The sequence below is a fragment of the Ahaetulla prasina genome, chromosome 5 (assembly GCF_028640845.1).
Source record: "Ahaetulla prasina isolate Xishuangbanna chromosome 5, ASM2864084v1, whole genome shotgun sequence".
In the NCBI taxonomy this organism is placed as follows: Eukaryota; Metazoa; Chordata; class Lepidosauria; order Squamata; family Colubridae; genus Ahaetulla; species Ahaetulla prasina.
In genome coordinates, this window is record NC_080543.1 from 84,739,454 (window position 1) to 84,753,953 (window position 14,500).

At 41.4% G+C, this 14,500-nt stretch overlaps 1 protein-coding gene across 1 annotated transcript in view; it reads left to right on the forward strand.

Moving 5' to 3' along the window:
• The window catches only part of ACE2 (angiotensin converting enzyme 2), a 54,955-nt gene that overhangs the window by 28,799 nt on the left and 11,656 nt on the right, over positions 1–14,500 (forward strand). The window contains exons 9-12 of the mRNA XM_058186241.1: positions 517–614; positions 7,500–7,669; positions 8,310–8,536; positions 8,856–9,000. Of these exons, the coding sequence (XP_058042224.1) occupies positions 517–614; positions 7,500–7,669; positions 8,310–8,536; positions 8,856–9,000 (640 nt within the window). The remainder of the gene's footprint in view (positions 1–516; positions 615–7,499; positions 7,670–8,309; positions 8,537–8,855; positions 9,001–14,500) is intronic.

Sequence of the window (14,500 nt, forward strand, 5' to 3'; positions counted from 1 at the left end):
ATAAGTATGAAAAATGGTCATAAGTCACTTTTTCCACTGATGTTGCAATGATCACTAAGCAAATTGTTGTTAGTTGAGGACTACCTGTACTTTTCAGGTTTGGGAATATAACCATAACCATGTGATGGCATATTCCTAGCCAGAAGTTTCCTGATGGTTGGTTTTATTTAAAATGTTTTATTTTGTTTAGTTTAGCTCCTTATCAGTGTGCATTTTCAGTTTTTGGTTGACTTGTTTGATGTTCCTGATCATCAAACCAAATGTTAATAAATGTCATATAGAGTTCTTCTCTTAAATGAGGATCTGATCCAGATTAATATTTTAATATTAGAAATAGAAAGATTTTAGTTCTTTAGGCTTGATCTGTATTGTCTACAATTTGTTTCAGTGTGAAAATACAGTACACTTAACAAAGCTGTACTTGGGTTATTAAGATAACAAAATCCAGCCATATTTTGCTTTCAGAAACTACTGCATTTTGATTTTATATATAATTCCATTTTTTTTTTGTTAAAGGTGACATGTGGGGTAGATTTTGGACAAATTTATATCCTTTAATGGTGCCCTATCCAAATAAAATAAGCATTGACGTGACTTCTGCTATGGTGGAGAAGGTAAGGCACACAAATATAGGCAGTTGACTAAATGAGCAATAACCCTTTTGGTATAATTTGTACACATTATTTTATACCAAGTTTTTTAACCCTGTCCTCCCCAAACTGTTTAATTATAAAACTAGTCAAGAATAAATAAATCTAACACTTACATCTTTTAATACTATACTATTACATATACCACCAAAACAGCATCACTTAAGATAGATAGAACTATCAGCAGGTTTGGAGGACTTTAACATTTGTAGAAGAGTAGTAACATAGTAAGAACTGATGGAATAAGATATTTTTGAGGGCCTTGGAATCTTCATTTCTTTATATTTTTGGTTTCTTTATGCCCTGCAGTCATGGATTTCCCAAATAAGTATCAGTATTTCCAGGTTGTTATTTTATCAGATAAACCCAATCTGGATACTGCTCCAGGTATTTTTTTTCAGAGTGAAACTTTAGAATAGAATGGAATAGAATAGAACAGAATTTTATTGGCCAAGTATGACTGGACACACAAGGAATTTGTCTTGGTGCATATGCTCTCAGTGTACATAAAAGAAAAGATACCTTCATCAAGGTACAACACTTAATGATAGTGATAGGGTACAAATTTAACACTTAATGATACAACACTTAATGATAGTCATAGGCTACAAATAAGCAATCAGAAAACAATCAATATCAGTATAAATCATAAGGATACAAGCAACAAAGTTACAGTCATAAGTGGAAGGAGATGGGTGATGGGAATGATGAGAAGATTAATAGTAGTGCAGATTTAGTAAATAGTTTGACAGTGTTGAGGGAATTATTTGTTTAGCAGAGTGATGGCCTTCGGGAAAAAACTGTTCTTGTGTTTAGTTGTTTTGGTGTGCAGTGCTCTATAGTATTGTTTTGAGGGTAGGATTTGAAAAAGTTGATGTCCAGGATGTGACGTTGTCTGTAAATATTTTCACAGCCCTCTTTTTGATTCGTGCAGTATACAGGTCCTCAATGGAAGGCAGGTTGGTAGCAGTTGTTTTTTCTGCAGTTCTAATTATCCTCTAAAGTCTGTGTCTGTCTTGTTGGGTTGCAGAACCAAACCAGACAGTTATAGAGGTGCAAATGACAGACTCAATAATTCCTCTGTAGAACTGGACCAGAAACTCCTTGGGCAGTTTGAATTTTCTGAGTTGGAACAGAAAGAACATTCTTTGTTGTCCTTTTTTGATGACGTTTATTTATTTATTTATTTATTTATTGTTTCAATTTCTATGCTGCCCTTCTCTCAAACGACTCAGGGCAGTTTACAGCCAAAGTAAAGACGGTTAGTACAATTTTTAGGACCAGTTTAAAAGGAAAATTTAGAGTTGGCTGAAGAACTTAAAACCAATAAAACCCCTTATTAAAACCCCACTAGGCCAGTCCTGCACGGTGAAACAAAATTGTTTTCAGCTCGCGTCGAAAGGTCCAAAGATCAGGGAGTTGACGGATACCTGGTGGTAACTTGTTCCAGAGGGTTGGTGCCCCCACAGAGAAGACCCTCCCCCTGGGCGCCACCAGCCGACATTGACTGGCCGACGGCACCCTGAGGAGAACCTCCCTATGGGAGCGCACTGGTCGATGGGAGGTCGCCGGTAGCAGCAGGCGGTCCCGTAAGTAACCTGGCCCTATGCCATGGAGTGCTTTAAAGGTGGTAACTAACACCTTGAATTGCACCCGAAAGACCACCGGAAGCCAGTGCAGCCTGCGCAGGAGAGGTGTTATATGGAAGCAATGAGTCACTCCCTCTATCACCTGCGCGGCCGCATTCTGAACTAATTGGAGTCTTTGGGTGCTCTTCAAGGGAAGCCCCATGTAGAGAGCATTGCAATAGTCCAGACGAGAAGTGGCGAAGGTGTGAGTGACTGTGCACAAGGAATCCCGGTTTAAGAAGGGATGCAACTGGCGTATCAGGTGGACCTGGTAAAAAGCTCCTCAGGCGATGGCTGTCAAATGCTCTTTCATCGACAGTCATGCATCCAGAAGGACGCCCAGATTGCGGACCTTCTCTGTGGGGGCCAATGACTCATCCCCCACAGACAGCGATGGCCTCAGCTGATTATATCGGGACGCTGGCATCCACAGCCACTCAGTCTTGGCGGGGTTGAGTCGAAGCCTGTTTTTCCCCATCCAGACCCGCACGGCCTCCAGATAATGGGACATCACCTCAACAGCTTTGCTGGGGTGGTTGGGAGTGGAAATGTACAACTGCATATCATCAGCGTACAGATGACATCGCACCCCAAAACCACGGATGATCTCGCCCAGCGGCTTCATATAGATATTGAATAGGAGAGGCGAGGGAACCGACCCCTGGGGCACCCCACATAAGAGGCACCTCGCGGTCGATCTCTGCCCCCCTGCCAACACCATCTGCAACCGGTCAGAGAGGAAGGAGGAGAACCACCGAAAAATGGTGCCCCCCCACTCCCAGCCCCCCTAACCGCCGCAGCAAGATACCATGGTTGATGGTATCAAAAGCCGCTGAAAGATCTAATAGGACCAGGACAGAAGAACAGCTTCTGTCCTGAGGCCTCCAGAGATCATCAACCAACGCGACCAAAGCCATTTCAGTGCTGTACCCAGGCCGGAAGCCGGACTGGAACGGGTCCAGATAGACAGTTTCATCCAGGTACTGAGGGAGCTGATGCGCTACCACACTCTCAACAACCTTCGCCACAAAACAAAGGTTGGAGACTGGACGGTAGTTCGATAAAACAGCTGGATCCAGGGAAGGCTTCTTGAGGAGGGGTCTCACCACAGCCTCTTTCAAGGCTGTAGGGAAGACACCCCCTCTCAGAGAAGCATTAACAATTCCCTGAAGCCAGCCTCGTGTAACCTCCTGTGTGGCCAGTACCAACCAGGAGGGACACGGGTCCAATAAACATGTGGTTGCATTCAGCCTCCTCAGTATCCTGTTCATGTCATCGGGAGCCACAGTGTCAAACTCCTCCCAGATGACAGCCTCAAGAACCACTTCCATCATCCCATCTGAGACTACCCAATCTGTGTCCAGCCCATCCTGAATCTGAGCGATTTTATTGTGCAGATATTGTCCAAAGTCCTCAGCATGGCCTTGCAAGGGGTCTTCCCTAACTCCCTGAGTAAGAAGGGAGCGGGTCACCTTAAACAAGGCTGCTGGGTGGTTATCTGCCGATGCAATAAGAGCGGAGAAATACTCACGTTTTGCCGATCCTATCGCCACTAGGTAGGTCTGAATATGAGACCTTACTAGTGTTCGATCAGGTTCAGAATGGCTGGCCCTCCAATTACTCTCTAGGTGTCTTTTCTGGCGCTTCATCTCTCTCAACTCCTCGGAATACCAAGGAGCCGGTTGAGACCGGTGCCGGGACAGAGGCCGCAAAGGCACGACGCAGTCCAAGGCCCCCGCCACCGCCCTTTCCCAGGTGGCGACGAGTTCTTCAGCTGAGTTGTGGGCTAGGTCCTCAGGAAGTGGCCCAAGCTCCGTCAGAAACCTCTCCGGGTCCATCAGGCGCCTGGGACGGAACCAACGTGTCGGTTCCATCTCCCTGCGGTGCGGGATAGCGGTTCGAACGTTCAACCAAAGTAGAGAATGATCCAACCATGACAAGGGTAGAGTGACTATGTCCCTTGATTCTAGATCATTTAGCCACTGTCCAGAGATAAAAATTAACTCCAGAGTGTTTCCCCCAATGTGAGTGGGACCATCAATTAACTGGGTCAGGTCCAAGGCCGTCATGGAAGCCATGAACTCCCAAGCTACAGTAGATGACTTACCGAGCGATGGTAGGTTGAAGTCCCCCATAACCATAAGTCTGGGGGTATCAACCGCCAACTCGGCTATTACCTCTTATGATGTTAGCTGTCCATTTTAGATCTTGCGATATGGTAGAACCAACAAATTTGATGGTTTCTACTGTTGATACTGTGTTGTCTAGTATTGTGAGAGGTGGAAGGATGGATGGGTTTCTCCTAAAGTCTACCACCATTTCTACGGTTTTGAGTGTGTTCAGTTCCAGATTGTTTCGGTTGCATCACGAGACTAGTCGTTCAAGCTCCTGTCTGTATGTGGATTCATCATTGTCTCAAATGAGACCGATCACTGTTGTGTCATCTGCGAACTTCAGTAGTTTAACAGATGGATCATTGGAGATGCAGTCATTGGTATACAGAGAGAAGAGAAGTGGGGAGAGTGGGGGGGGCTGTGCTAATTGTACAGGTATCTGATGTGATCCTGCTTAGCTTCACCTGCTGCTTCCTGTTTGTTAGGAAGCTTATGATCCACTTACAAGTCAGTTCAGGTACCTGTAGCTGGTTTAGCTTAGTTAGAAGAGTGTCTGGAATGATGGTATTGAATGCTGAACTAAAGTCTACAAAGGAGACCCTTGCATAGGTTTTTGGAGATTCAAGATGTTGTCGGATGTAGTGCTGAGCCATATTAACAGCATCATCTGTTGATCTGTTTGCTCGGTATGCAAATTGCAAGGGATCTAACAGCAGATCCGTGATGGTTTTCAAGTGGGATAGCACTAGCCTTTCAAAGGTTTTCATGACTACAGATGTTAGAGCAACTGGTCTATAGTCATTCAGTTCCTTGATAGTGGGCTTCTTCGGCACTGGGATGATAGTAGAGTGTTTGAAGCAAGAAGGAACATATCACATTTCTAGTGATTTATTGAAGATACAGGTGAAGATGGGGGCCAATTGGTCAGCACAGACTATTAAGCAAGAAGGAGTTATCTTGTCTGGGCCTGGAGCTTTTCCTGGCTTTTGTCTGTGAAATAGGTCTTGCACTTCCTTTTCTGTGATCACTAGGGGTTGTGAACCCAATGGGATGGGATCAGTTGTAGGAGGCTTGGCTGTTGTTGGTGTGTCTGAGATGGGGGTTGTAGAGATAGGTGGCTATAGTTTCCTTTCAAACCTGTAGTAAAACACGTTCAGGTCATCGGCCAGTTGTTGATTTCCTTCAGCCTGGGAAGGAGGTTTGCCGTAGTCGGTGATATTTTTAAGAGTTTTCCACATGTTTGCTGGTTCATTTGTTGAGAACTGATTCTTTAGCTTTTCAGAGTAGCTTCATTTTGCTGCTCTGATCTCCCTTGTTAGTGCATTTCTGGCCTGATTGTACAGCATTTTATCACATTTTCTATAGGTTTCCTCTTTGGAATGACATAGCTGCTTAAGTTTAGCTGTGAACCAAGATTTGTTGTTACTGTATATTCACAAGTTTCTTGTCAGTACACATAGGTCTTCACAGAAGCTGACATATGATGTTACAGTATCTGTGAGTTCATCCAGGTCTGCAGAGTTATCTTCAAAAACATTCCAATCAGTGCAATCAAAGCAAACCTGTAGCTTTAACTTTCCCTCTTAAGTCCAGGTCTTCATTGATTTAATTGTTGGTTTTGTGGTTTTAAGTCTTTACCTGTAAGCAGGTACAAGGTGAATCATGCAATGATCAGACTGTCCTACAGCTGCTCATGGTAAAGACCAATAAGCATCTTTTAGTGTTGTGTAGCAATGGTCTAAAGTATTCTTGCCTCTAGTGGGACAATTGACATACTGAAAGTATTTTGGTAGCTCTTTCCTTAAGTTTGCCTTGTTTAGATCTCCCAAAATAATGGCCAGTGAATCGGCGTATTTGGCTTCAGCCTCCATAATTTGGTCAGCTAGAGTTTGTAATGCCTTGTTTACACAGACTTGTGGTAACATAAACAGCAATTAGAAAAAATGAGGAAAATTCACGAGGCATATAATATGGTTTGCAGTTGATAATTAATATCTCTATGTTTTTGTCACAGAATTTATACATTATGGTTAAATCCTGACACCAGCTGTTGTTGATATATAAGCATAAGCCTCCTCCCTTCTTTTTACCAGATGTTTCTATAATTCTGTCTGATCGTTCAATCTGAAACCCTGGAATATGCAGGCTGCTATCTTCAATTGATTCATTTAACCAGATTTCAGAGAAGCATAGGACTGCTGAATTGTGAAAATCAGAATTGTATCTGTTTAGGAGGAGTATTTCATCTATTTTATTAGCAAGTGAACGTACATTGGTTAGGAAAATTGAAGGCAGAGGAGTTTTATTTCTCTTATTTCCTAGCTTGATTAGAATCCCCGCCCGTTTACCTCTCCTTCTCCGCTTCCGCCATTTTTTTTTTTTTTTTGGTAATCCATGGCTCCGGGGAAATTGCTTCTTCCTGTGTTAGAATCTTCTCCACATTTGTAAAGAGAGGGTGGGGAGAGATCATAGAAAGCTGCTCCTTAAAGAAATGTTGCTTAATTTTTAGCAGATGGTCTCGTAAGAAATCTGTAGTGAGTCGCAGAGAATAAATTAAAAAATAATCATAAAAGATGCAGGGCAAAAAGCTAGGTATGCATTATTTCATCAGCAAGAGAAAATAGACATGACAATTTGCTTAACTGGGTGGAAAGTATTGGCCATAACTTCATTTGAAGCAGCATGAAGTTAGGACCTGTTACTGTGCATGCTAATTGAATAATCCTTCCCTGTCATTTTCTGCGAGGGAAAAAAGGAAATTGTGGGCGTTGTTCTATTTTAATGTGAGAACTAAGAATTCTAAATGAAAGATAAAGAAAAGATGGATAGAAAAGCACACTATCTAAACAATAAGGAGACAATTTTATATATTTTTAAGAGTAGACTACAACAGAGACTGCTGAGCTGAGGCTTGCCTATGTCTAATCCAATTTTCTTTGGAAATTGATTAACCTTCTGGATCACCCAACAATGGCAGAAGACATCTCAGTGTCTCCCTTCCTTCATGACTACCTCTATAGCTAAACATAAGGGACCCTCAGTCATTTGGATATGGGGTTTGTTGGGTTTACAAACTGTTAGGTGATATAAAAATCAATCTGTTTCAGAAATGGACCGTAAACTCAATATTTAAAGCTGCGGAACATTTTTTCATCTCAATCGGTCTTTTCAATATGACTGAGGATTTCTGGAAAAATTCTATGCTCGAGGAACCTAAAGATGGAAGGAAAGTTGTTTGCCATCCTACAGCTTGGGATATGGGGAAAAAAGACTACAGGTACCAAAAGCTTATTTCTACTCAGTCACAGAGTTTACATCCATTTTCTATAAGTAAAAGAACAAAGTGGTAATTCCAGATATAGTAGCAAGCAGCAAAGTTAATATATCCAATTTCATAATCTAGATATATTTAGCATAAAACTGATTGCATGATAAAATCAACATATCAGTGCCATATATACCAGAGCACTACTGGCAGTATAGATGAGATTAATATTTTACAATCTACAATTTGTTCATTAAATGTTAAGCTATCTGATATGTAAACTGTTATTCTGCTCCAGCTTGTAAATTTATATATCTAATTATATCTGAATGATGATCTGAACTCAACATAGTTTGCAAATAAGAGGGTGAATCCCTCTAAATTGATGATTGACTTTCTGTTCCATTATCTTGTCTGGGTTACCATTATAATAAGATTGAAGGAATAATGTTTCACCTTTATCTCAGGAATTACTATGGTAGGATTCCACCTCAATTAAAGCAGAAATCCACATTCCTCATGAATTGGGCATAGGGTTAATTTAGAAATGTAAGCTAAGTGCATAAAAGACCACACCATCTTTAGGAACTATGTCAAAGTGCCATTCAAACTATCGTGTTATAATCTCTGCCTGAATTGTATTCATTGGCAGGATTAAGATGTGCACAAAAATAAATATGGATGACTTCCTGACAGCACACCATGAGATGGGGCATATTGAATATGACATGGCCTATTCTGATCAACCTTTCCTGCTAAGAAATGGAGCCAATGAAGGATTCCATGAAGCTGTTGGGGAGATCATGTCACTTTCTGCAGCCACTCCAAAGTATCTGAAATCCATTGGTTTACTAGAACCTACTTTTCAAGAAGATACAGGTGAGATGGCAGAGCATGCTGCCAGGTATTACCAGTTTAAGAACTATCATTGTAAAAATATTATTGTACAGAGTGCTAATAGAAATTGGTGAAGCTGAAAGAGCAAATTATGCAGTTATAGTTAGCATTGCTTCTTTGGGGAATTATTTGGAAAAAAAAACCTAGCTAACTTCTACCAATAAAATTCCTACTGTTTAAGGGACAGTAGGAACTTTGTGAACAATCACTTTGTATGATATCAATTTTTATTTTTAGGATTGCAATTTCAACAACACAGAATTTCTACTTAATCCTTTCAATCAATTTTGTTCTTTTCCAGAAACGGATATCAATTTTCTGCTCAAACAGGCCCTCACTATTGTTGGAACAATGCCTTTCACTTACATGCTAGAGAAATGGAGATGGATGGTATTTGCTGAGGAAATCCCCAAAGATCAATGGATGAAGAAATGGTGGGAAATGAAGTAAGTGAAAGACACAGCTAGAGAAAAATATGAAAAATCTCTGGAATGCTTATACATTTTAGCTCAGTAAATATTTATTATTAGTAAAGAGTGATTGAAAGAGAGCTTATTGAAAATTCATTTATTCTCTATTTCATTATCAGGTTTATGGTACATTTGCCAAAACATGCTCTCCTGACAGAATGCTCTTTCTGAGGGAAGGTTGTGGAGAAGGTAGTTGCACAGCAGCTTCAGCAGACCCTAAATGAAATGAATTATTTGAACCCATTTCACTCCATTACTAGGCCTGAATCCTGACAGCATTGGTCATGCTTTTGGATGATTTTCTGGCAGGAGTGGGACTTGGGTAATTCATCTGTCCTTGCTCTCCTTTACGTCTTGGCTGCCTTTGATACCATAGAACATGTTATTTCCCTTCCTATAAGAATGGTGCCCGTCAATGTTAATTAGGAGTCAGAAATCCTACTTGCAGCCTCTAATATGTGGGATGTCACAAGGCTTCGTACTCTCTCCACTCTCATTTAAGTTGTCACCATGGGTGGGGGTATCATCCAGGGATGGGATTGAAAATTTTTAGCAACTGGTTCTCTGCCTGGTTGCTGGGTGGGTGGCCATGGGGGCATGGCCTAGTCAGCTTCCTACACCATGGCAGGGGGGCATTTTTACCCTCTCCAGGCTTTGGAGGCTTTCGTCGAGCCTCCAGGAGGGCAAAAACGGACTCCCCCAGGCTCCGGAGGCCCTCCAGAGGCCAGAAACAGGCCCATTTCTGGACTTCCAGTACTTCCAGTAGGCCTGTTTTTCACCCTCCCAGAGCCTCTGTGCAGGCCTTGCACTTACCTGGCATCCAAAATGGGCTATGTGGAGACTCCTGGGAAGGGTGGATGGGGTCAGTCAGTCCTTGCAACTACCGATTCAGTGAACTAGATTAAAATTAACATCCAGTTTTCCTGAACCGGCTAAATCCCACCCCTGGTATCCTCAGTATGTTGATATTAAAATATACACCTCTGCCCCAGGAGAATTACATGATGCCATTGCTTTTGTTTGTTTGTTTGAGTTTGAAAACTTGAGGGTTCTGAATGCAGAACAACAGACCTCAGCTGAATTCTGGAAAGACTGACAAGTGGCTTGGGTTTTGGGGCTTTCTGGAATGGGAAATTTACCATCTTTGGCTCTGATATGATGGCCCTACTCCAGATGGGGACATCAGGCAGGCCTGCTAGGCTCATGATTCCTGATCAGCTTTCTAGTTGCTCATAGGGAGGCCTTTGTATAACTTCATGTTATGAATCAGTTGTACCCTTTTCTGGACAATAGGCTCTACTCAAAGTCATTCCTGCCTTGATCACTCCAGAATGAATTATTGTAATGCAGTCTACATGGAGCTGCCCTTGAGGATTATGTGAAAGCTTCAGCCAGTGCATAATGTGACTGCATGGACAGTTATGTGTGTCTCTTGGTTGACATGTTATACCTCTTTTTCATAAATTGTATTAGGTGCCATCCTGAATGCTAGTTTTGATGGACTGCCATTTCCTGATCATATCTACCCATCTCATCACATCCTTCTCCTCTTGTGAGGTTAGCTCCATCTCTATTAGCATTTTGGAAGGTCTGAAAATCTGGTTCTTCTAGCATATTCCAGAGTTTCAGATTCAACAATCAGACAGAATTGCAGAAACATCTGGTAAAAAGAAGGGAGGAGGCTTATGCTTATATATCAACAACAGCTGGTCTAAGGGTATAACTATAATATATAAATTCTGTGACAAAAACTTAGAGACATAAATTATCAACTGCAAACCATACTATTTGCCTTGTGAATTTTCCTCATTTCTTTTAATTGCTGTTTATGTCCCACCACAAGCCTGTGTAAACAAGGCATTATGAACTCTAGCTGACCAAATTATGGAGGCTGAAGCCAAATACGCCGATTCACTGGCCATTATTTTGGGAGATCTAAACAAGGCAAACTTAAGGAAAGAGCTACCAAACTACTTTCAGTATGTCAATTGTCCTACTAGAGGCAAGAATACTTTAGACCATTGCTACACAACACTAAAAGATGCTTATTGGTCTTTACCATGAGCAGCTGTAGGACACTCTGATCATTGCATGATTCACCTTGTACCTGCTTACAGGCAAAGACTTAAAACCACAAAACCAACAATTAAATCAATGAAGACCTGGACTTAAGAGGGAAAGTTAAAGCTACAGGTTTGCTTTGATTGCACTGATTGGAATGTTTTTGAAGATAACTCTGCAGACCTGGATGAACTCACAGATACTGTAACATCATATGTCAGCTTCTGTGAAGACCTATGTGTACCGACAAGAAACTTGTGAATATACAGTAACAACAAACCTTGGTTCATAGCTAAACTTAAGCAGCTATGTCATTCCAAAGAGGAAGCCTACAGAAAAGGTGATAAAATGCTGTACAATCAGACCAGCCACCTATCTCCACAACCCCCAACAACAGCCAAGCCTCCTACTACTGACCCCATCCTATTGAGTTCACAATTTCTAGTGATCACAGAAAAAGAAGTGCAAGACCTATTTCACAGACAAAAGTCAGGAAAAGCTCCAGGCCCAGACAAGATAACTCCTTCTTGCTTAAAAGGGCCTCTGGTGGCTCAACAGGCTAATGCAGCCTGTTATTAACAGCAACTGCCTGCAATATTGCAGATTCAAGTCCCACCAGGCCCAAGGTTGACTCAGCCTTCCATCCTTTATAAGGTAGGTAAAATGAGGACCCAGATTGTTGGGGGGCAATAAGTTGACTTTGTATATAGTATACAAATGGATGAAGACTATTGCCTGACATAGTGTAAGCCGCTCTGAGTCTTTGGAGAAGGGCGGGATATAAATGCAAATAATAAAAAAAAAAAGTCTGTGTTGGCCCCCATCTTCACCCTAATCTTCAATAAATGGCTAGAGATGTGATATGTTCCTTCTTGCTTCAAACACTCTACTATCATCCCAGTGCCGAAGAAGCCCACTATCAAGGAACTGAATGACTACAGACCAGTTGCTCTAACATCTGTAGTCATGAAAACCTTTGAAAGGCTAGTGCTATCCCACTTGAAAACCATCACGGATCTGCTGTTAGATCCCTTGCAATTTGCATACCGAGCAAATAGATCAACATATGATGCTGTTAATATGGCTCTGCACTACATCCTACAACATCTTGAATCTCCAAAGACTTATGCAAGGGTCTTCTCTGTAGACTTTAGTTCAGCATTCAATACCATCATTCCAGACACTCTTCTAACCAGGGGTGAAATGCTCCTGGTTTGCACCGGCTCTCCCGATTAGGTAGCGATGGCAGCTGCTGGTTCAGAGGACCAGTAGCAAAAATCCCTGGCCCCGCCCCCCCCGTCTCTGCTGAGCCGCACCATTAGCAGAGGTTTTTTTTTTAACTTTTGAAAGTTTTTCTTCAGCTGAAACATGCCTTGAAAAATAAAATAAAAAACCTCTGATGATCGCGGGGCTGAGCAGAGGTCGTCAGAACACTTTAAAAGTTTTTTTTTAAAAAAAACCTCTTCAGCTGAAGGGGAAAAAAGGAAAGTGGGGGGCTTTAAAAGGCTCCTCTGGCCATCCCAGCTGAGTTCCTCATCACCAGAACTTTAAAAAAACATGTTTTCTACATGTTAAAACAATTATTTTAAGAGGTTCTGGGCTGCTATAAGGGAACTTCAGCTGAGATTGTCAGAGGAGCTGACTTTAAAACTTTTTTTCCTCTGGCGATGTGTGAAAGTGTGAGGTTCCTGCTTGTTGCAGGGGGCATTCTGGGTGAAGTGCAGCTGCTTTTACATTGTGTGTGAATCAGTTGTGTTGAGTTGTGTTGTGTGTGTGTAAAGTGTGAAAGTTGGTTTTTGGTACCTCTTAGTTTTGTATACTTTGTTTATTATTTTTATTATTTATTGTTATTGGCCACGCCCACCCAGTCATCTGACCACCAAGCCTCGCCCACCAATTAAGCCACGCCCACAGAACCGGTAGGGAAAATTTTTAGATTTCACCCCTGCTTCTAACTAAGCTAAACCAGCTACAGGTACCTGAACTGACTTGTAAGTGGATCATAAGCTTCCTAACAAACAGGAAGCAGCAGGTGAAGCTAAGCAGAATCACATCAGATACCTATACAATTAGCACAGCCCCCCCCCAAGGCTGTGTGCTCTTCCCATTTATCTTCTCTCTGTATACCAATGACTGCATCTCCAACGATCCATCTGTTAAACTACTGAAGTTCACAGATGACATGACAGTGATCAGTCTCATTTGAGACAATGATGAATCCGCATACAGATGAGATGTTGAACAACTAGCCTCATGGTGCGACCAAAACAATCTGGAACTGAACACACTCAAAACCGTAGAAATGGTGGTAGATTTTAGGAGAAACCCTTCCATAATTTCATCTCTTACAATAGTAGACAACACAGTATCAACAGTAGAGACCTCCAAATTTCTAGGGTCTACCATATTACAAGATCTAAAATGGACAGCTAACATCACAAATATCATCAAAAAAGGACAACAAAGAATTTTCTTTCTGCACCAACTCAGCTCAAACTTCCCAAGGAGCTGCTGATCCAGCTGCACTTCTATAACTGTCTGGTTTGGTTCTGCAACCCAACAAGACAGACACAGACTTCAGAGGATAATTAGAACTGCAGAAAAAACAATTGCTACCAACCTGCCTTCCATTGAAGACCTGTATATACTACATGAGTCAAAAAGAGGGCTGTGAAAATATTTACAGACCCCTTACACCCTGAACATAAACTGTTTCAACTCCTATCCTCAAAACGACGCTGTAGAACACTGCACACCAGAACAACTAGGCACAAGAACAGTTTTTTCCCGAATGCCATCACTCTGCTAAACAAATAATTCCCTCAACACTGTCAAATTATTTACTAAATCTGCACTACTATTAATCTTCCCATCACCCATCTCATTCCACTTATGACTCTATGACTGTAACTTTGTTGCTTGTATCCTTATGATTTATATTGATACTAGCTGATGATGATTACCCAGCGTTGCCCAGGTATTTATTTATCCCAATCTTGTATTAGACAGGAAAAGGAATGAATTATATCTTTAGTGTCAAATCAAAGCAATTTTATTCACAGGGTTTTAAAAGTATAAGCACAGTATACAAATTATAAAGTAAGATATTATTCAAATTAAGAATAATATTAATTTAAGACAAAACTTGATTATAAACAACATTTTTAGTTTTACCTCCAGGAGCAAGAATGAATAAATTCTGTGGTGAACCCACCCTTGAGCAAACAAAATAAAGTTATCTGTGGGAGAAACATGGTGATCTCAAATCCACTCCACAGTATTTAATAGACTGACCCTGTGACTTACTGATTGTGATTGAGAATGCAAGTCTCAATTTTTTTTCCAGAGAGTAAATCATCTATGTACCAAGTTTGGTTGAAATAGATTGAGCTGCTCCAGAGTTATGCTGGAACAC